The sequence below is a fragment of the Telmatherina bonti genome (assembly GCF_933228915.1).
Source record: "Telmatherina bonti genome assembly, chromosome: 5".
NCBI lineage: Eukaryota > Metazoa > Chordata > Actinopteri > Atheriniformes > Telmatherinidae > Telmatherina > Telmatherina bonti.
In genome coordinates, this window is record NC_136623.1 from 23,213,178 (window position 1) to 23,239,630 (window position 26,453).

Below are 26,453 nucleotides of genomic sequence, written 5' to 3' on the forward strand. Positions count from 1 at the left end.
AATGATACATTTATCTTCATTCAAATATAGCACAAAGTAGAGTTCTATTCACTGGCCATTTAAAATCTTTTTTTTTGTTTTATTTCTTCTGCCAAGCTAGAGGTCATGTTGGTTTCTATGTCTTTTAGCAACATAATTAAAAAATATGGACTGACTGATACATTTTAAGGAACTCTCAGAAATTATATAAGGAACAAATAATTTGACTTTGGGTTGATCCAGATTGCTGCTTGGATTCAGGAATTTTTCACTAATGAGTATTCACCATGGAGAGATAGGAGTGATTTTGGCATTAAATCTTCTAACTAAAAGCAATTTCCAGAATCATTGTCTGAAATTTTAAATTACAATGGTTTTGAAGCGGTCCGCATTCTTTGAGTGCTTCTAGTTTTCTTAATGTTTACTAAATGTCTCATTGTTTGTGTTTAGTAATCACTTTAGGTTTCTTAATGGTAATGATAATCTGACCTCCACGTATTCTTTAACATATTAGAAAATATTGACATTATTTTAGTAAGATAATTATACTGTATTCATGAAATATTTAAGTTGTTATTAACATGAAGCAACAGCTCAAAATAAGTTCAATTTCCTTTAAAGGTGGAGTATGTAAGATTTTCAATATTTTCAAAATAAATTAACTAATAAAATAACTACAATCATAATTAGATAGTTTTTTGAACATGTAGGTTCCAGTCTGTCTGTATTTGATGCGTTATTAAATTACAAGTTTAATTAATGACAAATGACAAAAAGCACTTTTTTTTTTTTTTACTGGTAGGCAAATATTTAAGAAGGGTCTTTGTCATTAATTAAACTTGTAATTTAATAACACATCAAATATGGACCGACTGGAACCTACATGTTTAAAAAAAACCTATCTAATTATGATTGTAGTTATTTTTTTTGTTAATTAATTTTGAAAATATTGAAAATCTTACATACTCCACCTTTAACATCCCTTATAATCAAATAGACAAAACATTTAAACATTTTTTAATATCTCTCTGGTTATGAACTGACAACCTGTCCAGGGTTTACCTTGCCTGGTGATTGTTGGGATAGGCTCCAGCTTCCCTGCGACTCTTAATTGGACTAAGCAGTAAAAGAATGAATTATTGAATGAACATTTCTCTAATATCTTACTAGGAAAATATGCTCCTATTCCATGCTGACCCTACTTCAGAAGGATGGAAATCCTACCTTGAATTCATAGATGAGGTGGTGGTGGAGGGACTCTTTGGCTACATCAACCACTCACTTCAGTTTTTTGTCGAAAACATGGAGCTATGCCTGAACCAGGCTCCTCTTTTTGAGACTCGGTTGATGCTGGATGGCTCAGGGATGACCTTTATTCCCTCAATGGATCGAGATGCAGGAGATGGCCTCCATGAATTGATCGAGGGACTGGTTGGAGAAGTATTCAAGACTTCAGTGAATATCAGGAGAGTTGCTTCCCATTTGAGCATGGAGAGTTATCAGGTACTCTGCTTAAAGAACATGATGCTTTTGTCAACACTTAACTTGAAGGTATTACTTTTTCTGAAAAAGTGTTAATACAGTGTTTGAGACAGCACAAAACATTGTTAGTATGCTTGATTGATTGTTCACAGTGACCTCAGTTGTAATTCTCATAAAATCACATAAAAGAAAAATGAACAAAGTGTACTTTTGCATACAAGCTCAAATATTCTAATTTTACTTTATAACACTATCTATTTAGTAATTGTTACTGAACAGAATTACATGAACAATTCTGTTGATTGACTTTTGAAAAGTCTTTACCAGAGGAAATATTTTCATATCCGACAAACAGATGCTGTCTCTCTTAGATTATAGTCTTAGAAAGGTAAGTCTGACTTAAAGTTAATAGGATATTTTAAATTGCCAAAACATATACAAGTCAAATTTTTAAGTTCAGAATGTTCAAATTTTCTATTGTTTAATTAGAAGTATATTTATATTTTGTTTCATTATTGTGTATACTTTGGCATATACTGCTTTCAATATCCCTGATGTTTTAATTCTTTTTTTGTATCACAGGATGTAATGGATGATATGGTAGATTTATTAGACCTGAGACGAGAAATAATGGACCGAGTAGACAGTGTCTTGAAAAAAGCTGCAGAGTACCAGAGAAAGCTTGATATCTATGCCCATCTTTGGCAAGATAACAGGGCTGAGTTTCTCAGCCTTTTCCTCCGATATGGACGAGTTCTCACAACAGAGGAGATTGAGACTAATGTAGCAGATATGCTTCCTGGGAACCCTCCTACAATCTCTAACTTCAAAGAGCAGGTGAAAAAAACATCTAAAACACATGTTTATTTATTTATTTATAACATAAATTTTCATGTCTTATATTGTCTTGATTTCACAGATTGATTATTATGAGGATGTGTTTGGTGAAGTTTCCCAGCTGGAAGACTTCACAGTGTTTGACGGATGGCTTCGGGTGGATATCAAGTTCTTTAAAGCCAGCCTTCTCAACACAATAAAAAAGTGGAGCTGGCTTTTCAAAGAGCACCTTCTGACATATGTGACAAACAGGTAAAACGAACTTCTGCATAACGATTCAACGCAAGACAAGCCACTTTTGAATAAGTTGTTCTCACTTTGTAAGCTTTCACTCTCAGTCTTCATGAGCTGCAGAAATTTCTCCAAGCCACGGTTGAGGGGCTAAACCATCCCATTCGTAGAGATGACCACCAAGGGTTTTTGGAGGTTATGAGTCACCTGTTGGCTGTTAGAGACAGACAAAGTGCCACTGATAAGATGTTTGAACCTCTTAGAGACACAATAAATCTTCTAGAGTGCTATGGTGTAGCTATACCTGAACATTTCTACACTCAAATGGAGGTAAGATTAATAAAGGGATCATTTTCTCAGCATTTTAATTTTGTGCTTTTTTAGGCTTCAAATAATCAAAATAATTCTGTTCACAGGAGCTCCCAGAGAAATGGAATGAGGTGAAAAAGCTGGCCTTGAAAGTGAGGCATGAAGTTGCACCCATGCAGGGTGTAGAAGTCATGGTTTTAAGAAGACGGTGCATGGACTTTGAGGTGAAACTTATTTAACCAGTTCAGATCAAATTGGTTGTTTAAGTTTAAAGCGGTTCTCCAAAATTTCTATTTCTCAGTCTTCAAATGACTAACAACAGAAACAGGAGATACCTCCAAGAAGTCAAAAGTTTAGATTATATTTTCAGTTATTAACTTTGTCTTTATGTTTCTGCATAATCATTATTCATATATTCTAAAAATAATGTTGCAACTGGAGCACTGGAACAGCCTTCAAATGTGAACACATGCAAACACTGCATCACGTCTATATGAGTATAGCTCTCACCTCGAGGTAACTTGAATTGAAATGCATGGTAAATGCTTTATCCTACGATAAGAATCCCAAAGTCGTTTCTCCTTTATTTTTTAGGTAAAACAAAACAAATTCAGGGCACTTTTCAAATCAACAGCACCCCTCACTCACGATGCAGTGAATCCCTATGGTTGTCTGGAAAAGGTAATAGTTTAATAATTGCTTCATTGTACAATGAAAATCATGTTCTATTCTACTGGACTTTAAGAATTACAAATTTAATGTGTTTATTAGTCAGAAAAGGCAATCCGGGATATGGAAAGAGAAGTAGCAGAGCTACAAGAGACTACCACCCTGTTTGAAATAACTATGCCTGACTACAGAGAGATCAAGCTCTGTAGACGAGAGATTACTGTCCTAAAAGAACTGTGGGATCTTGTGGTATATGTGCAGGCAAGTAGCTTAGTCTGTATTCTAAGCTTAACAGTAATCATTCTGTTGAATATTAGAATACAGCTGGAGGCCTACTGTACTGTACCTAAATGACTTGACCTACATGACCCCGGGCTTGGGGTTATTTAGTCTTTGAATACATGCTACCCTCATCAGCCCATTGACCCCTGTGCCTGCGTCTTTATCTGTACAGAGCAGTGTAGAAAACTGGACAATGACCAAATGGAGGCAGATAAACGTAGAGCAGATGGATGCAGAATTGAGGAGGTTTGCCAAGGTGAGGTCACCCACAGTGCTACATCACACTAGCTCATCTCTCCTGCTGTTTTGCTGTCATGCGCCATTGCTGTTTGTAACAGATGCCCCTAATAACTAATTATGTTTACCTACCTCCTGTTTGTGTAGGACATACAGAAGCTTGACAAAGACGCTCGAATGTGGGACGTGTACAATGGATTGGACCTTTATGTAAAGAACTTGCTAACGTCACTGAGGGCTGTGAGTCAACTACAAAACCTGGCAATACGAGAGCACCACTGGGTGCAGCTAATTAGAACAACACAGGTGCTTAAATACACACAGCAGAGGTCTTTCTATAGAGCACTATTGTTTTGTTGTTGTTGTTATTTTATTTATTTATTTTTTTTGCGTACTATAAATCTCAGAATTTGTCATGTCTATAATTTTTTTAACAGATGGACTTCACTGTGACAGATAGTACCACCTTGGGAGAGCTTTTGGCATTGCAACTTCATTTGTTTGAAGATGAAGTTCGCAGCATAGTAGATAAAGCAGTCAAAGAAATGGCCATTGAGAAGGTATTTCTTCAGTTATTACAAAACATGACCAAACACGCCACTATCAGTAGTCTCTTTGTAATTATCATTTATACTATGTAACATTCCACATTGGTATTTTAACACATATTACCTGATATTAATGCTCTATTTTATTTTATAATGTAGGTATCAAATGTAATGAGTTTGAAAAAATACCCACTCAGGGAATACAGTTTGTATTATGAGCATTTTGTCATCAATATTATGTTTTGCATGTCTCTTTCAGGTTGTAACAGAAATACGTCAAACATGGACATCAGTGGAATTTTCACATGATAAACATTTCCAAACCTTGGTGCCATTGCTTAAATTTGATGAGGAGCTTATTGAAATGCTAGCAGATCATCAGGTAGCCTACGTTTTTTCCAAAGAACCCCCAACACCTGGTCTCACAATTTAAAAATTACATAATAGTTGCAAAGTTAAAAAATTTGTTCCCAAGATTATTTGTCTGTGATAGGGACAGATAGTTTAGTGCTTGAGAGTGCAAATGGCACTCTCGTCTGGCAGCACAGCTGTGACTAAAGAGGTCCCTATTGAGTCCTTGGATTTATAGCCGCTGGGGAACGCAGGACATTGTTGCACCATGGTGCTCTTTGAACATGCACACCAGATGTATTAGAGGGTTACAACCAACAATTAAAAGTTTTGCTCCTTTAGTGTCTCCATGTTTGTTGAAATGGTTGGGTTGCTATGACAATGAGGTGGAAAGGGGTTTCATAAAAAAAAAAGATAAAAAGAAAAAACACATATACATGTATATATATATATATATATATATATATATATATATATATATATATATATATATATATATATATATATATATAGATAGATAGATAGATAGATAGATAGATAGATAGATAGATAGATAGATAGATAGATTTGTGTGTATGTATGTGTGTGTAATGACATCTAGTTATCATTACATTTTCTTACCATAGTTTCAGTTGTGGTGTGCATGTTGAATTTTGCAATTAATGAAATTTTGTAGTTTACTTATGTTCATTTTTGTTTTTCTTTTCCGAAGGTTCAGCTTCAGACAGTCTGTCAGAGCAAGCATGTAGATCACTTCCTGTTCCATGCAGTGGAACTACAAAATCAACTGAATGTGGCTGACATTGTTCTGACCGTCTGGATGGAAGTGCAAAGAACATGGGTCTATCTTGAAAGTATCTTCAAAGGCTGTGATGACATTTGCCAGCAGCTGCCTGCAGATGCACACAGATTCCAAGAAATAGATTCTGAATTCCAGGTCTGCACCTACATGTCAGTGGTGTAGTTATGTAAATTAAACTCTTTTCAACATTTTAAACATGCTTTGTTTGTTTAAGGAACTGATGTTGAACAGTGCTAAGACTAAAAATGTCATCGAGGCCACCAACAAGCCGCATCTATTTGAGAAGTTAGAGGATTTGCAAAAAAGGTCCTTGTTTATTTTGTAAAACTTTTACTATGTTATTTAAGAATCTCTGCTTAGAATCATTGTGTTTTTTGTTTACAGATTCGCTTCTTGTGAAAAAGCTCTTGCTGAATATCTGGAGACAAAGAGAATAGCCTTTCCACGATTCTACTTTATTTCATCTTCAGACTTGTTGGACATCCTCTCAAAAGGCAGTCGTCCCAGGGAGGTAAAGTTATATAGAACTTCCTGGATTTTCCTCGTCTGAGTATTAATCATTAATTATGTTGCTGATTATAGTTACATGTCGCTATTGTGTCTACTAATCTGTCATGACATATGGTTTTCATTTTTTACTCAGGTCACTGTCCATCTCTCAAAACTTTTTGACAACATGTCAGATCTTGAGTTTGCCAAAAATGACATGTTGGATAATCCTAAACGCGTTGTGGGGATGTACAGCAAGGAGAGGGAGTATGTCCCTTTCCAAACTGAATGCTGCTGTTATGGGCCTGTAAGATCATATTCACTGTCAAAGTTTGTGAGTCACATTTAAAAAATTAAGTCACTGACAAAAAATAATTCATTTTAGGCGGAGGTCTGGCTTGCTTGCCTTGAAGAGTCAATGAGAAAGTGTGTCAGGGGTCATCTGTTTGAAGCTGTGTCTGTGTACGAGGATAGACCCAGAGAGCAGTGGATTCTTGAATTTCCTGCCCAAATTGCTCTCACTGGATCACAGATCTGGTGGAATAATGATATGGAGCATGTGTTTAGAAGACTAGAGGAAGGATTTAACTCGGCACTAAAAGACTACAGCAAGAAGCAGGTAAACTTTGTGATGTGTAAACAATAACATTTAAGGGTCCATTTAAATAGATTAAAAAAACTTGTAATTTCTGTGATATTGCATATCTTTATGGGTCGAAAACATGCAAAGTTCCTTGCTTACAGCACATTTTCATTTAACAATAACTTTCTTGTGCCAAAAAAGTTCACTATATTCTGTTTATAATATTTATCATTAATTTGAGCTTTTTGTCCGTTTTTTTGTGTCTTAAAAAATGCTATGCCTTGTTATAATTTATCTAATAAAATTAATGCAATATTTTACTCCTTTTCACATAATGTTATTTCCAGCCAAATGTAGCTTATTTGTCATCGTATTATTTGACCTTTGGCTGGAAATAATATAAATATAAATATATTATTTATAAAGTTTGGAGACACTTTACTATTGGATTTAATGCAAAGTGTGTCCAAAAAGACTGGTACTGTATATGAATCAAATAAGTGTCTATTTATTCTCACATGATCTGGACTGGGCCTTTTGGAACCTCACTATAGATCATGCTCACACTTGGATTATCACTCTTGTCAGTTTCATCAGTGCTACTAAAGGTTAACATGTCCTTGTCTGCAGCTTGAATAATCTCTCTTCCCCCCACCTACTGCATGGCTCTGATTGGATCCTCTGTTATACAGGAAAAGGAATAATTTACATTGAGAAATGTTTTAGTCAAGACTTCTTTTGTTTGTCTTTAAAGTATACAAAGTTCACTGTTTGATGTTCTGCATAGATTTAAATTTAAATTAATTTTTACACTTTCCATCAGCGAGACAAAAATTCAACCTAAACAGGCTGTTCTGTTCAGTTCCAGGTGTGAATTTGGTTTTCAATTCTCCTCATATCTTCTGGGTTTTTTTTTGGTCAAACTTTGAAACTTTTTTTTTCAACAGATTTCTCAACTCAACTTGTTGATTGGCATGCTGCTGGGAGAACTCAGCCCAGGGAACAGACAGAAGATCATGACTATCTGCACCATTGATGTCCATGCTAGAGACATTGTTGCTGGTCTCATTGCCCAAAAGGTTGACACAAATAAACTACATAAAAGTAACTACTGAGCTTATGGTGCAACAGATTTTATATGTATTGAACAAAAGGGATGCAGTTTATTTTAAAATCACAACAACAATGGCAACAGTTTACTTCTCGGCTAGAATGTATGTGTTGCAAAGGGTAAAAGTCAGATTTTGATCACTTTAGACATGGTACTTGTATATAAACAGTAAAGTTCATCATGATGCTTTAGAATCATTAATTTATATTTATGTTCTTAAGAGAAGATTTAAAAGAGAGGGCTTGCTTCTGTTTCCTTTAAATACATAAGTTAATTTACAGACAATAAAAATAAACTTAATTTAGGCATTTAAGCTATTATGATCAAACACCATCTGTGCATAGTATTTCTATGGTGTAGTTTGACTGTGACCATGTGTGCTTACAGGTCATCACCTCACAGGCGTTCCAGTGGCTTTCCCAGCTTAGGCATTGCTGGAATGAGCAGCTTCAGAACTGCTATATCAACATCTGTGATGCTCAGTTCCTTTACTCATATGAGTATCTTGGAAATACTCCACGTCTGGTTATCACTCCCCTCACAGACAGGTAAGGGCTGCTTATCAGTTTTCACTCTATATCGGTGAGGGACCAAGCTGGCGAAGGAAGAGGAACACAGGTGGCTTCAAAAGAAAAGGGTTTTATTTGCCCAAACAATATAAATGAATTAGGCCTTTAAAAGAGGTCAACTAAGCGAAACCTAAATCAAAGTCTGAAAATAACTAAACTAACAGATTAGGGAACATAATCGACATAACACAAAAACATACTGACCTGACAAACAAAAAACAAAGGAGAACTTAAATACTGGCTGATCAGACCAGTTACAAAACATATGGGGTAACACATTAAACATACTAACAAACTAGACAAAGAAACAGAACCTAACGGTTAGCTTAATTATTCTTAACAAAACTACTAACAAAAGATAAACTCAAACTACTCAGAAATGGGAAAGAAAATGAACAAACATTTGAAGAAACTAAACTAAACTTTTAATCTCCCCCTCTGAAGATGAGGTCTTCCCAAAGGCCCGTGGCACTTCCTGCTCACTGGCTTCCCTCCGGTGCACACTCCTGCCCCCAAATGCCCAAGCTAGTCCCTTCAGCACCAGTAAAAAGAAACAAGATTAACCAAAACGCAAACAGTTGAAAATACAGTGGCTCCTTAATGTGCGCGCTAACAAAAAGAAACCAAAGCATTTAAACTAAGTTTAAATATAAAGAAAACTGACAATGTGGTGCTTTTACCGCCTTTATATGTGTGGCCATTGGTCTGGCCATCACAATATCCATAGAAGTTCACAGCATTGACAGCATTTGCATGAAGCCTGAAACGAAGGCAACTGGACCGCCTTTTGTCACTTGAAAACCTTTTGGTTCTTTTTCAAAAAGCTTCCTCAAGTTTTAAAACTGAAGATGCCTTTCGGATGAGAAGGTGAAAAGTTTTAATGACACCAAAATAAGTCCAGTTGCCTTCAAGCTTACGATTACCATGACCTGAATGACTGAAAATCTACACCTACTTAACTCTAGATGTTACATCACCTTGACTCAGTCACTTCATTTGACCTTGGGCGGATCCCCAGCAGGTCCTGCTGGAACTGGGAAGACTGAGACTACAAAGGATCTCGGCAGAGCAATGGGTGTCATGGTGTACATCTTTAACTGCTCTGAACAGATGGACTACAAGGTAAGCTGAACTCACCAGAGTTTGAAATATTAACAGATGGATTATTTATTTCCGCTTAAAACTAAACTTGTTCTGTGTTTATGTGAAGTCCATAGGAAATATCTACAAGGGTTTAGCCCAGACTGGAGCTTGGGGCTGTTTTGATGAATTCAATCGTATTCCTGTGGATGTTCTCTCAGTTGTAGCAGTACAGGTCAAAACCATTCAGGATGCCATTCGTGCTAAAAAGAAAAGGTCTGTAACTGAGGCTGAATAGATTCTGAATAGAGTCCTCATGAAATTGTGCAGAATAAAGCAATAGTAAATGTTATATGTCATTCCACAGATTCCTCTTCCTAGATCAAGACATTGTCTTGAAAGACTTGGTAGGGATTTTCATTACTATGAACCCCGGCTATGCAGGAAGGGCAGAGCTACCAGAAAACCTCAAAGCTCTCTTCAGGTTGGTACCATTCTGCAGCCGTCTTTAGTGTTTCTTTTGTCAGTATAAAGTTAGTTGTGTGTATTGAATTTGTGCCGTAGGCCCTGTGCCATGGTGGTTCCTGATACTGAGCTTATTTGTGAGATAATGTTGGTGGCAGAAGGCTTCTGTGGTGCTAAGCCTTTAGCCAGGAAGTTTACTACTTTGTACAGTCTCTGCAAAGAACTGCTCTCCAAACGGGTAGGAAAAAAACACATCTCAAAAAACTGGACAGAAATGATTTTTTTCAGCTACATCAGTAGCACGGTGAAACATGAAACCATCCAATATATATCATTACAAACATGATATTATTTATGATAATTTGAAACCTTTTTTTGATTTACCATTAGGATCATTATGATTGGGGTTTACGTGCAGTTAAGTCTGTTTTGGTTCTGGCTGGAACTCTGAGAGGAAAAAACAAGATGGGACCAGAGGATCAGGTGAATTGATCTATAATATTATATATATAAGATTATATTAAGGAGCATATTCTTATGTAAGAGCTTATGTTAATTCATGCATTAAGGTACTGATGCGTGCATTGCGGGATTTCAACATGCCTAAAATTGTGACTGAGGATGTCAGCATCTTTTTGGGACTGCTTGGAGACTTGTTCCCAGGCCTGGAGGTGGACAGAGAGAGAGACTCTAAATTTGAGAAAGCCATCCGAGACGCCACGCTTGAGCTTCGGCTGCAGCCTGAGGAGACCTTTATCCTCAAGGTTCGATATAAAGTAGGATAAACTCATGTAAAAATTAAAGGTCTAACATCAGTTTTTCTCCTTGATCTTACCTCTTTAGTTTAGTGAGGTAAGATTCCCTTGTTCTGTTGTAGATGAAGGAGTAGTGGCCATCTGTATTTCCATCTGTAGACTTCATCTTTGCAGATAAAGGTCCTTTTTATTGTTTACCTCAGCTCTACAAAATACAGGGGGTAGGGCCAAATGGTAGGGTTCAAGGGATGAGGTGTTATGGAGTTAGTGTATGCTTTGATAAATTTCTGACTTTTGTCAGGTGGTGCAGCTAGAGGAGCTCATGACATTTCGTCATGCTGTCTTTGTCGTTGGAAATGCAGGGACTGGAAAAAGCCAGGTTTGCTTTTCGTATCTCAGGAGTTGTTAAAATAAATGTTCAGCTTAATGTAACAGATGTTAAATGTGGGGTGTTGAATTTTTCGCAGATACTGAGAGTCCTCCATAAGACCTATGGAAATTTGAAGAGGAAGCCAGTCTGGAATGACCTCAATCCAAAAGCAATAGACAGAGATGAACTATTTGGCTTCATCCATCCTGCAACACGGGAGTGGAAAGATGGTAAACAGATCTAGACTTAAAGGCATACTAAGCTACAGCTTTTGGTTTCTGTGTTTTAGACACTGGACTCATTAATTAGGAGATAAAAGCTTTACAATCTTTTAGAAATAAGTTACAAGAGAATTGCAGGCAAGAGGCAAAATAGCCTTTACACATTCTTTACTTTTAGTAAATCATAAGACAGAGATAACATAGTCTGCATGTTGTTTTTTAGAAAAACTATGCTTGGTTTCCCCTTTGTAAATATAATTAGAGCAAAAATGTGTTTTTACTCACGTGTTTAAAAAGCACTAACGCTGAACAATGTCTGTTGTTCGTTGCATCCTTTAATCTCTGTGCAAGGTTTGTTTTCATCACTGATGCGAGAGCAGGCAAACATCTCCCACCTAGGGCCTAAGTGGATTGTGTTGGATGGAGACATTGATCCAATGTGGATTGAATCACTCAACACAGTGATGGATGATAACAAGGTACCTCCCTCCTGTTCACTCATACACTATTGTACAACACATAGCAGTGAGGGTGGTACATACAGAAAAAGATGTTTCTTTCCTCCTCCTTCAGCAATCACTTCCTGCAGTGAGTACTTGGGGTTTCTTTTTCAGAGCAATGAATCATGTCATGGTGATCTTGTGCCTTTGAAATAGTCTAAAGCAAGTTTGTCTGACCTGAGATATGGAAGTGTTTTTTTTTACTTACTTGTTGTGGAGCCCTAGTTGTGAAGAATTTTATGTTATACTTCATAATACCTTTTAGGTTCTGACTCTTGCCAGTAATGAGCGTGTCCCACTTACCTCATCCATGAGACTTGTGTTTGAAATCAGTCACCTAAGGATGGCCACTCCTGCCACTGTATCCAGAGCAGGGATCCTCTATGTCAACCAACATGACCTGGGCTGGAACCCGTAAGTTACAATAGCTGTAATTTGTCTTATAATTCTCACATAATCTCAAATGGGTTTTTATGAGGTCGGTTTTGGATACCCTTTTGTGGATTGTTGCTCAGGTACGTTGCCAGTTGGATTGACCAACGAGAACGACAGACGGAAAGAGCTCACCTCACCATACTGTTTGAAAGATATGTTCCACGTTGTCTAGAACAGATGAAAAACACTTTCAAGACCATTACTCCAATCCCAGAGATCTCCATGGTGCAGGTTCATACCATGCAAGCATAAAGTGTATTCTTTATTTCTTTAGTCTTCAGAGTCAGAAAATTTCATTGTATTTTCTTCTCATTTAGACACTCTGCACTTTGCTAGACTGCCTCCTGACACCAGAAAATATTCCATCTGAGTCATCTCCTGAGATCTATGAGATTTATTTCACTTTTGCCTGCATCTGGGCTTTTGGGGGAGCCCTCTGTCAAGATCAGGTATTCACTTAGTTTAGGTTTATTCATGTATCCTACTATATATTTACAAAAGGCATAAATATTTGATGATTCACAACACAGCGTTTTGTGATTTGACATGTCAGTGTTATCAAGTGACCAACATTATCATAAAACTGTCAGGTTACCATAATTATATTCTTAACTATAAGTTATATAAGTTATATATATCATAATGTGTGATATTAAATTTTTTGATGATTCGTTCAGCTCCACGATTATCAGGTTGAGTTCAGTCAGTGGTGGACCAAAGAAATGAAGACAGTGAAGCTGCCAGCACAAGGGACAATATTTCACTACTACCTTGACCATCAAACTAGGCGTTTCCTTCCCTGGACTGACATTGTGCCACAGTTTGAAATGGAAATGTGCACACCACTGCAGGTAAGAGCATACCGACTGCTTTTACATGGCAGAAAAGGACTCTTCAGAAAGAACCACAAACTTTTCAAGGAGGTTTGACAAATAATGACGATCACAAGCAAAATAACCAAAATGAACAATACAGGAATATTAAAAATGTGTGCATGCCTCAATGAACATAATAAGGGAGGGTGAAGTCACATCATGAGGTTATGGCAGGGGTTCTGAAATGGATGTTAGACTTGCCACTGTGTCTGATTACCATTTACTACTCCCTGTACCACAGTGTGTAGGGGTGAAGGCATGAGCAACAAGGCTTGAGCTATCACCCACACTCCTTTGTCTTTCTTTATGTTCCTGTGTACAGCTGTGAATGCTCCAAAGGCTCTTGCTGAGCCATAATTAGTGGGGTTTTGTTCTGAGCAAATGATGCTATTATGACAGAATAGTTGTGGTGTTCTGGGGAAATACGAGAAATTATAAATCACATACAATTCACTGAACACATGTCTGTCAATAAATCACTCCCAAAGAAAGCCATAATAACCATGTATGTTTCTGTTCTGTGTCTCCCCGCTGTTTGCATGATTGCAGGCTGTTCTGGTACACACAGCAGAGACTGTGCGTTTGTGGTACTTCATGGACTTGTTGCTGGAGAGGAGGCAGCCGTTGATGCTTGTGGGGAATGCTGGAGTGGGGAAAACTACCCTTGTAAAAAACAAGTTAGACATTCTGCCAGAGAGTTACAGGACCTTAAAAGTACCTTTCAACCACTACACTACCTCACTTATGTTGCAGGGTGAGTGGTTTTTGGATTATTCTGGGGAACACATTAGCACTATGAGAAAACTGTAGCACCATCTGCTGGCAAAGATTAAATTCAAGTTAGGGGAGAACCTTAAATTATTGTATTAGCCACATTACCCAGGTATCCATACATTTCTAAAGGTTGTTTTGATTGTTTTTTTATTTTTATTTTTCTGCTTTTTATTAGTAAATATTGTTTTGGGTGAGTTGAATTTTGTTGTTTTTGCTTCCCCATGTAGAAATCCTGGAGGGACCACTAGAAAAAAGAGCAGGGAGAAGCTACTCTCCTGCAGGCAACAAGAGGTTGGTCTATTTTATAGATGACATGAACATATCAGCTGTTGACAGCTATGGAACAGTGCAGCCTCATACCCTTATGCGGCAGCATCTGGACTATGGGCACTGGTAAGAAGACACTTACACATTTGGTACTAAAAAAACACCAGTTTGTACAATTTTCCTTTGGAGATTAGTAAAGTTCTTTGTTTTTCTTTTTCATTTAATTTAATTCTATCTCACAACTTCCTGTATACTGGGGCAAATAATAAAAGCCTTACACAGCATACAGATATTCACAGTAGTATTCATATTTTTTGTTTGGAGGGGACCCAGTATCTACGTGGACGAGTAACTGCCTTGTACATGCTCATCCTGAAACAGCAACAGTGTGTGTAAATGGACAAAGACAAGTGTATAAGATGAAAGCAGTCTCTGGTGTTGTGATCTGTTCCTGCTATAGCTCTGTCCCTTTAACATGAGGGTGACGATGTACTTTTGCCAAAAACTCCCTCTGGATAAACTGTGCTTGACCCTGAAATCAGCATGAAAAGATTAAAACATGAAAGTCTTTTTTCCTCTGAAGAGTTTAAACTGTTTATATTTCTAAGAAGCATAAAAAGAATGCTTTTTACACTTTTAATAAGTAAATAAAACATACATGCAAGACGGTCCCCTTACTCTATCAAACCATGACCTTTAAATTAAGGAACATACTGAACCACCTCTTCAAACTTTCGACAGGTATATAAAATGTTAGTATGGTAGTCATTCATTTGTGTAGTTTAACTGTAGTTTAAGTTTCTTTATTTGTCCAAACCTTTCTGTTTATTTTCCCTGTGTTCTGAAGGTATGGCAGACAAAAACTGACCTTAAAAGAAATACAAAATACACAGTATGTTGCCTGTATGAATCCAACAGCTGGGAGCTTCATTATCAACCCAAGGTTGCAGGTACAGTATGTTTTCCAAATAAAACTGCTATTTTATTATCTTAAGTTCAGGTTTGCCAAAAAGTTACATGAAATTAACAATTTGTTTGTTATACAAATCAGATTTGCTCAAATTCTAAAGAGCAGGCTATCTTTTAATTAAAAAAAAAAAAAAAAGAAAATCAGAAGGTGTTTGTGACTTGATGAGCATTGTCAATGTTTCCAGATTTTTTTAACACACAGTCATGGCCAAACCAATGAATATGTCAGTAGAATATTTTAAAATGCTCATTTTTAGCTTTAATCCCTGTCTGTGCTCTTCTGCAGTTAATTAAACTAAAGGTGAGAGCATGACGTTGTGTAGTTTACAAAATTAACACTGTTAACGGGAAGAAAATTAAATAAAACAAAAGCTACATCAGACATAATTTATTTATAATCACATTGTCATCCAAAAAAAAACAAAACTTGTTATTATGAGTATTGTTTGTTTTTACTTGTTCTTATTTCTTAGTAAATGTCATAACTGGCATTTATTGTAACTCCCACAATGCACAGATTTTCATTTGACATTTTTTTTTACCTCAGGAAATCTAGATCTGCAGATCTGCTAAAAAGAAAAAATATATTGTAATAATATGATAATGAAAGCTAACCCTAAATTTTTGCCTAAAGTTTAAATAAATATTAATACTTGTTGGTTTTAGTTCTGGATTATATTGTTTGAAAATGAAGTTACAAATGTAAATAAACTATTTCCAGGTAAACTGATGCAAAAGTTGTGTTTCATAACTTGTTGGTGGTTTTTAAAATTTGGTTTGTGTCATTGTTTCCAACAGAGACATTTCTCAGTGTTTGCTGTGAACTTCCCTTCTTCTGAATCTCAGATGTCAATATACAGTCAGATCCTGTGCACCCATCTGAAGCAGCTACATTTCAGTCCACTGGTTAAGGACAGCGCTGCAGCTGTGGTCCAAGCTGCCATAGCTTTTCATTGCAAGATGGTTCACAATTTTCCGCCTACACCCATCAAGTTTCATTACACATTCAATCTTCGAGACATATCAAATGTCTTTCAGGTTGTGCTCATACTAAGCATACGATTACCCTTAGGTGTTGGAGTTATCAGTAAAATGTTAACATAATTATTTCTGTTTTTAAGGGTATTCTTTTATGTGGCCCCGATTGTTTGAAAGAAAGCACTGACTTGGCAATGGTATGGCTCCATGAGACCTTCAGAGTGTATTCAGACAGACTGGTAGATGGGAAGGACCAGCAGCTTTTTCAAAAGCACCAGATGGGGACAGTGCATGAATGCTTTGAGGTACAGTGTAGGTTCTGAGTGGGAGAATAAATTGCTGTTATTCACCTGCCAATAAATATGTTGACTAAAAGATTCAAATGCTTGTCCTCTTCCAGGGACTAGAGGACGAAAAGGTGAAAAAACAACCCCTCCTCTATTGTCACTTTGCCCACATGGGTGAGGAACCCTCCTATGCCCCTGTGACAGACTGGTCTGCACTCAGGACAGTCCTCACTGATGCCTTGGAAAGCTACAATGAGCTCCATCCAGCCATGAATCTAGTGCTGTTTGAAGATGCTATGCAACATGTGTAAGTATCGTTGGTCTAAATGTCAGTATGATAATCCTAAAACATATAATATACCTAATAAAAGTGGAAAAACAAAACAAAAACTAACATTTTCTGTCAGTGGATAAATTAACAGGGATAATCTGTACCCTGAAATCATAACTAGGATTTTGTTGCTGTCAGTTGTCGTATCAATCGTATCCTGGAGGTTCCAAGGGGCCATGCCTTACTGGTTGGGGTTGGAGGCAGTGGGAAGCAGAGTCTGACTCGTCTGGCTGCCTTCATTTCTTCTGTAGATGTTTTTCAACTCACTCTCAGTAACAATTATGGTATCCAGGACTTCAAGGTAAATGGAAATTTTATTACAAGTGATGGATCCAAAGCATTGTATACATTCACATAATCTGTTTTTACAAACGCATGCTCTAAAGACACGCCCCTGAATTATGTATATGCAATTTAAAATTAAATGTGGTTTAAAATTACAAAAATAGCTCAGTCAGTTTAGCTTCACACGGCCTGGGGAATATTGATGTAATGCAATTTTGTTGATCTTTTGCAGCCATGCAGGAAATAATTGTCAGATACTATTAAAAACCACCCAGAAATATTTTATTTCTTATTGATGCAGCAAGTTTGTCAATGTAATTATTTAATAGCTCCTAAAATGTGAAAGTATTAACTATTAGTTATCTGACAACTGTATTTTTTTCTTAGATGGATCTGGCAGGACTATTCCTAAAGACTGGAGTAAAAAATCACCGTGTGGCTTTGCTTGTGACCGAGGCTCAAATACCTGATGAGCGCTTTCTGGTTGTTATAAATGACTTACTGGCATCAGGTTAGATGAAAAAAGTATGACAGCTGTATTTTACTTTACTTGTCTGGCCAACACATACCTCTTGTACGGTGGTCTACGCACGAATACTCATCAGGCCAATTTTCCATAATAATGTCCATGTCTTCCCCTCCAGGAGAAATTCCAGAGGTCTTCAGTGAACAGGATGTTGAGGATATTATATCCAGTGTGAGAGCTGAGGTACGAGGCCTTGGATTGCTGGACAACAAGGACAACTGCTGGAGATTCTTTACAGACCGTGTGCGACTGCAACTCACGGTACAGTGAGTTGTACTGAAATTATTTCTGCTGGTTTTTTTTTAAACAAATAAAATTTAAACTACGTCCCTCACAATATATTATGTTAACGTGCTTCCTCTTGACCAACTTTTGATCTTGGCAATGGGTTAAATTCACTATCAACCATATTTTTTCAAACACAGTGTCACTATCTGAAGGACTAACTTGTGGTTATCTGGTTAATGACACCCAGAGCCATTTAGATTTTTGAGGAAGTTCAGCTCAGAAAATGCTCTGAACTGTTTTTGTTGCCAAGGAATAGTAAGGAAGTAAAAAGAAATCAATTAACCTATTCAGATCAATGTAATATAAGTTTACTTTTATTTTCAAGGTAAAATAAAATGTTTTTGATATTTTTCAAGTGGGGCTGCACGGTGGCACAGTGGTTAGCACTGCAAGAAGGTCACTGGTTCAATCCTTGGCTGGGGAGGGGTTTGGTCAGTGCCTTTCTGTGTGGAGTCTGCATGTTCTCCCTGTGCATGCGTGGGTTCTCCAGCTTCCTCCCACCATCCAGAGACATGTTAGGTTAATTGGTTACTCTAAATTGCCCCTAGGAATGAGTGTGTGCATGAGTGGTTGTCCATCTCTCTGTGTGGCCCTGCGATGGACTGGCGAGCTGTCCAGGGTGTACCCTGCCTGTCGCCCAAGGCCAGCTGGGATAGGCTCCAGCTTCCCCGCGACCCTGAATTGGATTGAGCGGTTTAGAAAATGGATGGATGGATGGATGGATGGGTTTAGAAAATGAATGAATGAATTTTTCAAGAGATAAGATTTGTTAAAAACAAATAAATATTAGTGATTTACAAAATAAGAGAAGCTTTAAGACTGCATGGTGGCGTAGTGGTTAGCACTGTGACCTTACAGCAGGACAGTCACTGGTTCAATTCTTGGCTGAGGGGAGGCTCAACTGGTTGTGGAGTTTGCATGTTTTTCTGGGTTTTCATGTTAGGTTAACTGGTTACTCTAAATTGCCAGTAGGACTGTTTGTGAATGGTTGTTTGGCCCTGCTATAGACTGGTGACATGTTCAGGGTGTACCCTGCCTAGTGTACACTTTTTTTATTTTAGCTTATTTAGGCAGAAAACAGTTTTTCTTTTAGAATACTTTTTTTTTTTTTTTTTTTTTTAAAAGAGAATAATGACATTTTATTTCATGGTTGGATTAAAATTTACACCCAGTGGACTCTTGCTTATAAGACCATCATTGACGATAAACAAGGCATATAAAAAACTGACAGGTTTCTCAATATTTAATCTTTGATTTATAGATTATGCAAGTAGATGTGAGAAAAGAAAAGACAACTCTTTTTAGTGTTTAAAACATGTCAGAGGATTTCTGCAGGACAGAGGATGACACAAGCTGTTCATTGCTTTTTTTCCCCTTTTTGTTTAGTTCGGACTGTTGGTCTCTGACGAGATTAAACAGATTTTTTTCAGACCCCGTATCACAATTGTATTACAGTCTGCCACTGAAAACATTTACTTTCTAGATATATGCTTCACCTTCATCAGTTATCAAACTGGAGGGTATTTCCAATGACTAAACACAAACTGAAAATGTAAACCAGATTACTGTTTCACTGCAGATTATGTTTTTGGTTATACTTGATCATGCCATTATAGTTTACATTGACAACAAGAAGTGAATTATTAAAACTTGTTCATGCAAAAATGTTTTTGAGCCAGAAAAAATTAAGGCACAGCTGCTGTATAATATGAAATATGTTTGACAAGCTGGATTAACCAAGCCAGACAAGCTGGGGGGTTAAAAGGAAGGAAATATTGTCCTCACTGCACATGTATGGCATCCAGCTAGTCTTTGCGCCAGGGCCACTGGTAGCGTCACCGTCTGCTCAAGCCCACTGGGAATGTGGCTGCTGTCCACATGCTACACTGATGAAAGTGGCAACTCAAAGGGCTTCCAGTCATGAAAGTTTCCCTTTTGTTGATTGATAACTTTGATTCTACGACCTGTATGATTAATGTTGTAATCATAAAATACAGACTTTTTGGTATAATTTTGACAAGGTGAATCTTTTGTCTCCCTACTTTCTTTTCTGTAGGTAGTGTTGTGTTTGTCTCCTGTAGGCAGTGCTCTTCGTATTAGGGCCTGTCAGTTCCCAGCTCTTGTCAACTGCACAATCATTGACTGGTTTCATCCTTGGACAACTGAAGCTCTGCAGTTGGTCAGCTACAGGTTCATCCAAGAGATTGAAGACATTGAGGTCAGGTTTTTGAGAAACCTACATTCTAAAATGACTATTTTCTGTGGTCCTCTGTTTCTCACTGTATGTGTTTGAACTATGTTATATTACTAAAAAAAAACAAAATACTTATATAGGTCCAACAATATTTTACAAAGTTTTATCATATATCCTGATACTACAGCCTGGTTTATGCTCTAATTAACACCTTCTAATTATTTCAGTGCAGGTGGATTAACTTTTTCATAGATTCTTCATCATTAGTCCTCTACTCAGGTCCTGATAAATAGCTGAACACATGCCTGGAGACTCACAGTGAGCGCAGGCATATCATTGTTTTCCATCATAGTAGTGGAACGATCACAACCCAGAATCATTTATGATAATGAGAAAAGACTGATTAAGCACATAACGACCCTTTTAAGGTGGCACAGCTGTTACGACTAGGAAGTGTCATCATGTATGTGAGCATGTGCCAGATTATTACTACCCACTTTTCTGTGCATGCATTGGCCCATGTGCAGATTCTTATGTCTAGAAAATTTGTTTTCTAGTAGTTGTACTGCTTCAATGTTGTGATATTTTTAGGACATTCACAGTTGGTTCACAGTCATAGTAAAAGCTGCAACCTAAGCACTGATGTGAGGTAGCAAGTGAGGATGAATAATTGTTGAAGCTGCATAATTAGTGAATCATGGACGTCCTGTCATGTCATTTTCTCAGCTTCTTAGTCCAGTTAAGGGTCGCGGGGCACATTCAAGCATTGAGCTTGTAAAAGATGTTTAAACCAAAGATCTATTGAAGGGTGCACACTAGGGAACGTCACTTTAATAAAATACGCTTTGAGTTATAGAAAAACTTTGTGTTGATTTGAGCATTTGAGCATCAATAACAACATTTTTTTTTTTTTTAAAGTTGAAACAGACCAATAAGTGAAACATTATGTGCCAAATCATTAAGAAATGTTCCTTCTTTAGGTGGCAGGGGCACAAAAACTAAAATAACCATTTATTAAAAGTTAGAAATGCAGGACCTGCTAATAATTGCTATACAAGGCCAATCAATGAGCTTCTTTTGCATCTCAACACAACCCAGCATCCTTTGTCAAAATACATTATGTCAGATCTTAATTAATAATGATTTTTTTTCCCTACTGGCTGTATGATCATTAACAACTGCTTTTTGTGAGTTATGTTCAGGTTTGATCCTCACATTCTCTTCTCATTTGTTTTAGCTTTAATTGATTGCTAACTGCGTGATTAATGGAGACATTGTCTTTGTGTGTCATGTGATGAATCTCTTGTTGGAATGTTGTACCACATCTGCGGTAGACAGTGCTAGAAAGTTGGAGGACACCAGATATAATGTAAGCAGTGTGCATGCTTTACAAGCTGCATGTCAGGGCTACAAACACATTATTTTCTCAGAGGTTTCAAAGTATAATCATTTCTGCTAGCTGCACCTAAATTTCAGATTGAGTAAGTCAGGGCCAGCCACGTAAGGTGGCTGAACTTGTAGATGAATTCTAAGTTTATGAAGATAATATTTCAGTTCCCATCAGGTTGGGGATGTTAAACTCCACTCAATCCAGCTCGCCCTGCTCTCCCTTCTCCTCACTTGTCTGCTTATTTTTATAGCCAGCCGTCCAGGAATCCATCAGTCTTTTCATGGCCTACGTTCACACCAGTGTCAACCAGGCAAGTGAAAAATACCAACGCAATGAGAAAAGGTACAATTACACCACCCCCAAGAGCTTTCTCCAGCAAATCACCCTGTACAGAAACCTTCTGGAAAAGAGCAGCGCTCAGCTTCAGCACAAGATGAACCGGCTCAACAAAGGCCTTCAGAAACTCCAGACTACTGCAGCTCAGGTAAACATCTTTATTCTGTGCTTAAGGGTACTTGAATTACATTTGAAAAAGAATGCTATTTTTTGTATTATTGCTTTTGTTTTTTTCAGGTTGAAGATTTAAAAGCTAAGTTAGCATGGCAGAAATCTGAGCTGACATTTAAGAACCAAAATATTGAAGCTCTAATAACAAAAATTGGACTGCAGACAGAGAAGGTTAGCATTAAGAGAGGAGCTGCAGATGTGGAAGCACAAAAGGTTGGGTAACCTGTCACATGTTGATCTTCATTCACTTTTTATGGCATTCCAATTTTCATACTACATGATATCCATTACAGGCATTTGTTGTGATTTGTTTGTTATGGTTGCATTTGGTCAGGTTGCTGTCATGCAGGCAGAAATTGCTGTTAAACAGAAAGACTGTGAAAATGATCTTGCAAAGGCAGAGCCAGCCCTGGCAGCTGCGGTTGCAGCACTGGACACACTCAACAAGGTATATTATAATCAAATGACGTGATTCATTAAGTTTAAATAAGTTCTTATTATATCAGTTATGTTTATACATAATGTATAATATATAAAATTCTATTTTAGGTCAATCTTACTGAGCTGAAAGCCTTTCCTAACCCTCCAGCAGCAGTAACCAACGTTGCAGCAGCTGTGATGGTCCTGCTAGCCCCACGTGGGCGTGTGCCTAAGGATCGGAGCTGGAAGGCGGCACGGGCCTTCATGGGCAAGGTTAAGTTGTCATCATGCCAATCACATCTGCCTGATTAATGTCAATCTAATTTTTCAGAGAGCCTTGAACTTGGACCTGCCCTGGACAGCTCTCCACTGCTCACATTATACCTCTATAGCTCTGAATATGCTCACCCACTCTGTATCTTTTCCTATTGCTATTAATAATGCAGCTTAAGCTGTAAAATTTTGTTTTTCTTTTCTTGATGATTCACAACATGTTTCCTGTGCATCTTGTTGTAGAGATTGTTAACCCATATTTTAAAATGCCCATAGCTCTAAATGTGGCATTTTTTAAGTATTGCTTGCTTTTGTCTTTATGTCAGGTGGATGATTTTCTGCAGGCCTTGGTGTCATATGACAAAGAACACATCCCAGAGACCTGCCTAACTGTAGTGAAACAAAAATATTTGAGAAACCCTGATTTCCACCCTGACCTAGTTTGGACCAAATCTACAGCCGCAGCTGGTCTTTGTGCCTGGACTATTAATATTGTCAGATACTATGAGGTCAGACATCTCCTTCACAGGAGCTTTGATTATTCTAAAAATTTTTAATTCCTGATGATCTTTTCCTCAACGAGTCTTCTGAAATATTTCTTTTTATTTCTTTTTTTTTTTTTGTAGATTTATTGTGAGATTATTCCAAAAAGATGTGCATTAACACAAGCTAATGCAGAACTAGAGACAGCAACTTCCAAAATGCTGGCAGTTCATAAAAAACTGACAGTGAGTGCAATGCTGTTCTATGAAGTTAATCAGGCTAAATGCTAGAATTTGGTAATGTTGTCTGCATACCTTCTTTTGTTTCTGAAGGATCTCGATGCCAGCCTCCAGAGCCTCACCGCTCAGTTTGAAAGGGCTACAGCTGAGAAAATCAGTTGTCAGGAGGAGGTGATGCAAACCACCCAAACTATCGACCTGGCCAACCGGCTAGTCAAAGGCCTAATGGTAAACGATAAGAGACAGATGATTTTGGTTGTGTCATTGAACCTGACCTGGTTTATAATTAACCATTAATTTGCTGGGCACATTGCTGGTTGTCGAGTTGCATCAGTAATCTGGACAAAAAGTTGTAATATCCTGGCAGGACAGTCTAACAGAGATTTTACAGCTTGGCCCAGCAGTCCACTACAGACATGTGAGATAGGTAGAGAGGGCTGAACCACAGAAAATGCATGACTGATCTGGGCAACTGACTGGCTGAGCAGTTCCCAAATTGAGAAAGGAATAAAGATGGCAAGAAAACTGCTCTAACAGTGCCCTCTTTCTGACAGGTAGACAGGTTGTGTGCTCTGAAATAGTTTGTATTTGTTGTTGTTGGTGTACTAAACTACATGCAATGCATACATTTGCACATGTTTAAATATCTGCTTTGTTTAAGTAGTAAAAAAAAAAGTTCTATAGATTTTTTTTCAACAGATTAAATAATCAAAAGGTGATTGATAGTTAATTGACTAGATTGCATGTCTTAACCCCAAATGCTACAAAGTTCTATAATTACTTTAATATTACATTCAAATGTTTTTCATTTCTGTGTGTGCTTTAATTGGGAATTTTTATTTTTATTGATCCTAATGTGAAGTAAAGGATGGTGTTATCAGGGGCCATCTTGCTTGTTCGACTTTCTTATTTCAGAAAATAAATGTGCTTTGCATGGAACAGCTTGGCTTTTAAACATATCAAGATAAATGTTTTGGCTTTATATCATTGACCTGGAAGCAATAGTGTACAGACTAATAAATCAGGCCGTCTATATTTAATCATTAACTTACCTCAAAGCCTCAACAGCTGTTGGAAATTAACAATGTCTCACCCCAGACTGAGTGATATTACAGGCGATCCATAATGCATTAGAGTAAAATTATAGTGATTTTTAACTGTCTGAGAATTTATTATGTGACATATTCTAGATCCACAGCTCCTTGTACGAAAATGCCATGCATGATTTATTGTTGTAGACTTTCACAGTCATAGTATTGAAGGTTTAAATAAATGCTAAATTGATGCTAAGTGGATCTCCGGCAAAACTTGGAAGCTACTGGGAAGGGTTTGCTGTTGTAGTGTTTATATTGTTTTATTTGTACAATAAATAAGAGGGGGAAGCCCAGAGTCACCTTGCTGTTTACCTGAAGCGGTACTGTAGGAGGACTTTCTTTTTATTTTTATTTTTTTATTTTCTGTGTATTTCTTACAGTCAGAGAGGGAGCGCTGGTCCCAGGCAATCGTCCAATATGAAAAACAACAGAAAACCCTGTGTGGTGATGTCCTCCTTACTTCAGCTTTTGTCTCTTACATGGGTTACTTTACCAGAAAGTATCGTGAGGAGCTATTTAACAATGCATGGATTCCTTTCCTTCAGTCTCAGGTGGTAAGGCCAGATTTGTACAAAAATTAAGACTGTCATTGCTCAAACAGTAAAATTCCTTCTGTCCATATTCGTCACAGTTTCAGTTGTTAACTGGAATACACTTCCACAAGAACTTAACTCATACTGATATCAGTCCTCTGTTTTTGTTCCAGGTCTCTGTTCCCCTAACAGACGGCCTGGATCCAATCCTCATGCTTACAGATGATGCCACTGTGGCTGCTTGGCATAACCAGGGCTTGCCAAATGATAGGATGTCCACTGAAAACGCTGCCATCCTGACCAACAGCGAGCGTTGGCCACTCATCATTGACCCTCAGCAGCAGGGAATCAAATGGATCAGAAACCAGCTTGGGTCAGAGCTTAGGGTGGTGCAGCTGGGACAGAAAAGGTGAGAGAAGGTGGAGTTTAATTTTTTAGACTCGCAATACAACATTAAAATGTACCTTTGCAAACACATATTTTTTTTTCCATCTTTCTCTTTTGACAATTCAGATACCTAGATGTGATTGAGCAGGCTCTTGTCAGTGGTGAAACAGTCTTGGTAGAGAATCTTCCAGAAAAGGTTGACCCAGTCCTGGAGCCTTTAATAGGTAGAAAAACCATTAAAAAAGGAAGGTTTGTACTGAAACATTATCATCCTTGTATATATTTTAATCCATGGCTGAGTTGATACACACACAACTTGTCCTAACATTTCTGTGGCACAATAAGTGCAGATTTTCTAGATGACTGAACCTTACTGAACTTTGAAACACCAGCAAGACATGACTGAATGCATTATTATTACCCACTCTTTAGATTATAAATGAATTTACGGCACGTGTCCTGAATCCCTGAGGCCAACATATTGATTGGTCGCTCAAGACGGGTGATAGATGTATATTTGTGTGTTTATATTCTTTAGGTGTGGTGAATATTGAACAGTTGAGCCTCAGCGTAAAAGCTGAATTGAAGACCGGCATGGTTATGTATTAGCAGCCCTGTCTCCCACAAAATGCTGGCATCTAACACACTAGATTCAGTGGTCCTCCATCAACAAAGATCCAATGAAACAGTCAATACTTTTACAACACTTACAAGTGATGTTTCCTTAAAACTAACGTGATGAAATTGACTTCATTCTTACCAAGATGGAGTGGGATCTTACATGGGCTTAATTTAAATAAGTACTTAACAAGAAACTTCATTCATCATGCCAGACTCTACTTTTATTATCTATTATTATCTATCATATCATTTCATAATAAAAACTAGAAAAATGCTAAGAGAGCACAGACCTCCACCAAGCAGCTCATCTCTCCACCCATCTTGTGAAGAATCTTTAAACATTTCTGTGGTTGTAATTCCTACCCAAATTTAATTTAATGTAAGTTAGAATAAGACCCACTCTCAGGAAAAAGACAGCAAATTAAAA

The 26,453-nt window shown here is 37.4% G+C and overlaps 1 protein-coding gene across 1 annotated transcript in view; it reads left to right on the top strand.

The window, feature by feature from the left end:
- Positions 1–26,453, top strand: part of LOC306756378 (dynein axonemal heavy chain 11) — a gene marked incomplete at both ends in the record, with an annotated part of 40,054 nt that overhangs the window by 5,542 nt on the left and 8,059 nt on the right. Inside the window, 51 exons of the mRNA XM_079241107.1 lie at positions 1,150–1,482; positions 2,044–2,298; positions 2,381–2,550; positions 2,637–2,859; positions 2,946–3,062; positions 3,433–3,519; positions 3,610–3,768; positions 3,962–4,045; positions 4,174–4,332; positions 4,464–4,586; positions 4,834–4,956; positions 5,638–5,862; positions 5,942–6,033; positions 6,112–6,238; positions 6,371–6,523; positions 6,602–6,835; positions 7,747–7,878; positions 8,298–8,458; positions 9,445–9,601; positions 9,690–9,835; positions 9,927–10,043; positions 10,124–10,262; positions 10,415–10,507; positions 10,594–10,788; positions 11,081–11,158; positions 11,247–11,379; positions 11,722–11,849; positions 12,136–12,284; positions 12,386–12,536; positions 12,623–12,754; positions 12,983–13,156; positions 13,730–13,934; positions 14,182–14,347; positions 15,069–15,171; positions 15,989–16,228; positions 16,312–16,473; positions 16,569–16,762; positions 16,925–17,087; positions 17,459–17,582; positions 17,716–17,858; positions 19,942–20,103; positions 21,720–21,953; positions 22,043–22,189; positions 22,311–22,424; positions 22,526–22,669; positions 22,996–23,178; positions 23,296–23,397; positions 23,485–23,619; positions 24,866–25,039; positions 25,192–25,427; positions 25,532–25,654. Of these exons, the coding sequence (XP_079097233.1) occupies positions 1,150–1,482; positions 2,044–2,298; positions 2,381–2,550; positions 2,637–2,859; positions 2,946–3,062; positions 3,433–3,519; positions 3,610–3,768; positions 3,962–4,045; positions 4,174–4,332; positions 4,464–4,586; positions 4,834–4,956; positions 5,638–5,862; positions 5,942–6,033; positions 6,112–6,238; positions 6,371–6,523; positions 6,602–6,835; positions 7,747–7,878; positions 8,298–8,458; positions 9,445–9,601; positions 9,690–9,835; positions 9,927–10,043; positions 10,124–10,262; positions 10,415–10,507; positions 10,594–10,788; positions 11,081–11,158; positions 11,247–11,379; positions 11,722–11,849; positions 12,136–12,284; positions 12,386–12,536; positions 12,623–12,754; positions 12,983–13,156; positions 13,730–13,934; positions 14,182–14,347; positions 15,069–15,171; positions 15,989–16,228; positions 16,312–16,473; positions 16,569–16,762; positions 16,925–17,087; positions 17,459–17,582; positions 17,716–17,858; positions 19,942–20,103; positions 21,720–21,953; positions 22,043–22,189; positions 22,311–22,424; positions 22,526–22,669; positions 22,996–23,178; positions 23,296–23,397; positions 23,485–23,619; positions 24,866–25,039; positions 25,192–25,427; positions 25,532–25,654 (8,003 nt within the window). The remainder of the gene's footprint in view (positions 1–1,149; positions 1,483–2,043; positions 2,299–2,380; positions 2,551–2,636; positions 2,860–2,945; positions 3,063–3,432; positions 3,520–3,609; positions 3,769–3,961; positions 4,046–4,173; positions 4,333–4,463; positions 4,587–4,833; positions 4,957–5,637; positions 5,863–5,941; positions 6,034–6,111; positions 6,239–6,370; positions 6,524–6,601; positions 6,836–7,746; positions 7,879–8,297; positions 8,459–9,444; positions 9,602–9,689; positions 9,836–9,926; positions 10,044–10,123; positions 10,263–10,414; positions 10,508–10,593; positions 10,789–11,080; positions 11,159–11,246; positions 11,380–11,721; positions 11,850–12,135; positions 12,285–12,385; positions 12,537–12,622; positions 12,755–12,982; positions 13,157–13,729; positions 13,935–14,181; positions 14,348–15,068; positions 15,172–15,988; positions 16,229–16,311; positions 16,474–16,568; positions 16,763–16,924; positions 17,088–17,458; positions 17,583–17,715; positions 17,859–19,941; positions 20,104–21,719; positions 21,954–22,042; positions 22,190–22,310; positions 22,425–22,525; positions 22,670–22,995; positions 23,179–23,295; positions 23,398–23,484; positions 23,620–24,865; positions 25,040–25,191; positions 25,428–25,531; positions 25,655–26,453) is intronic.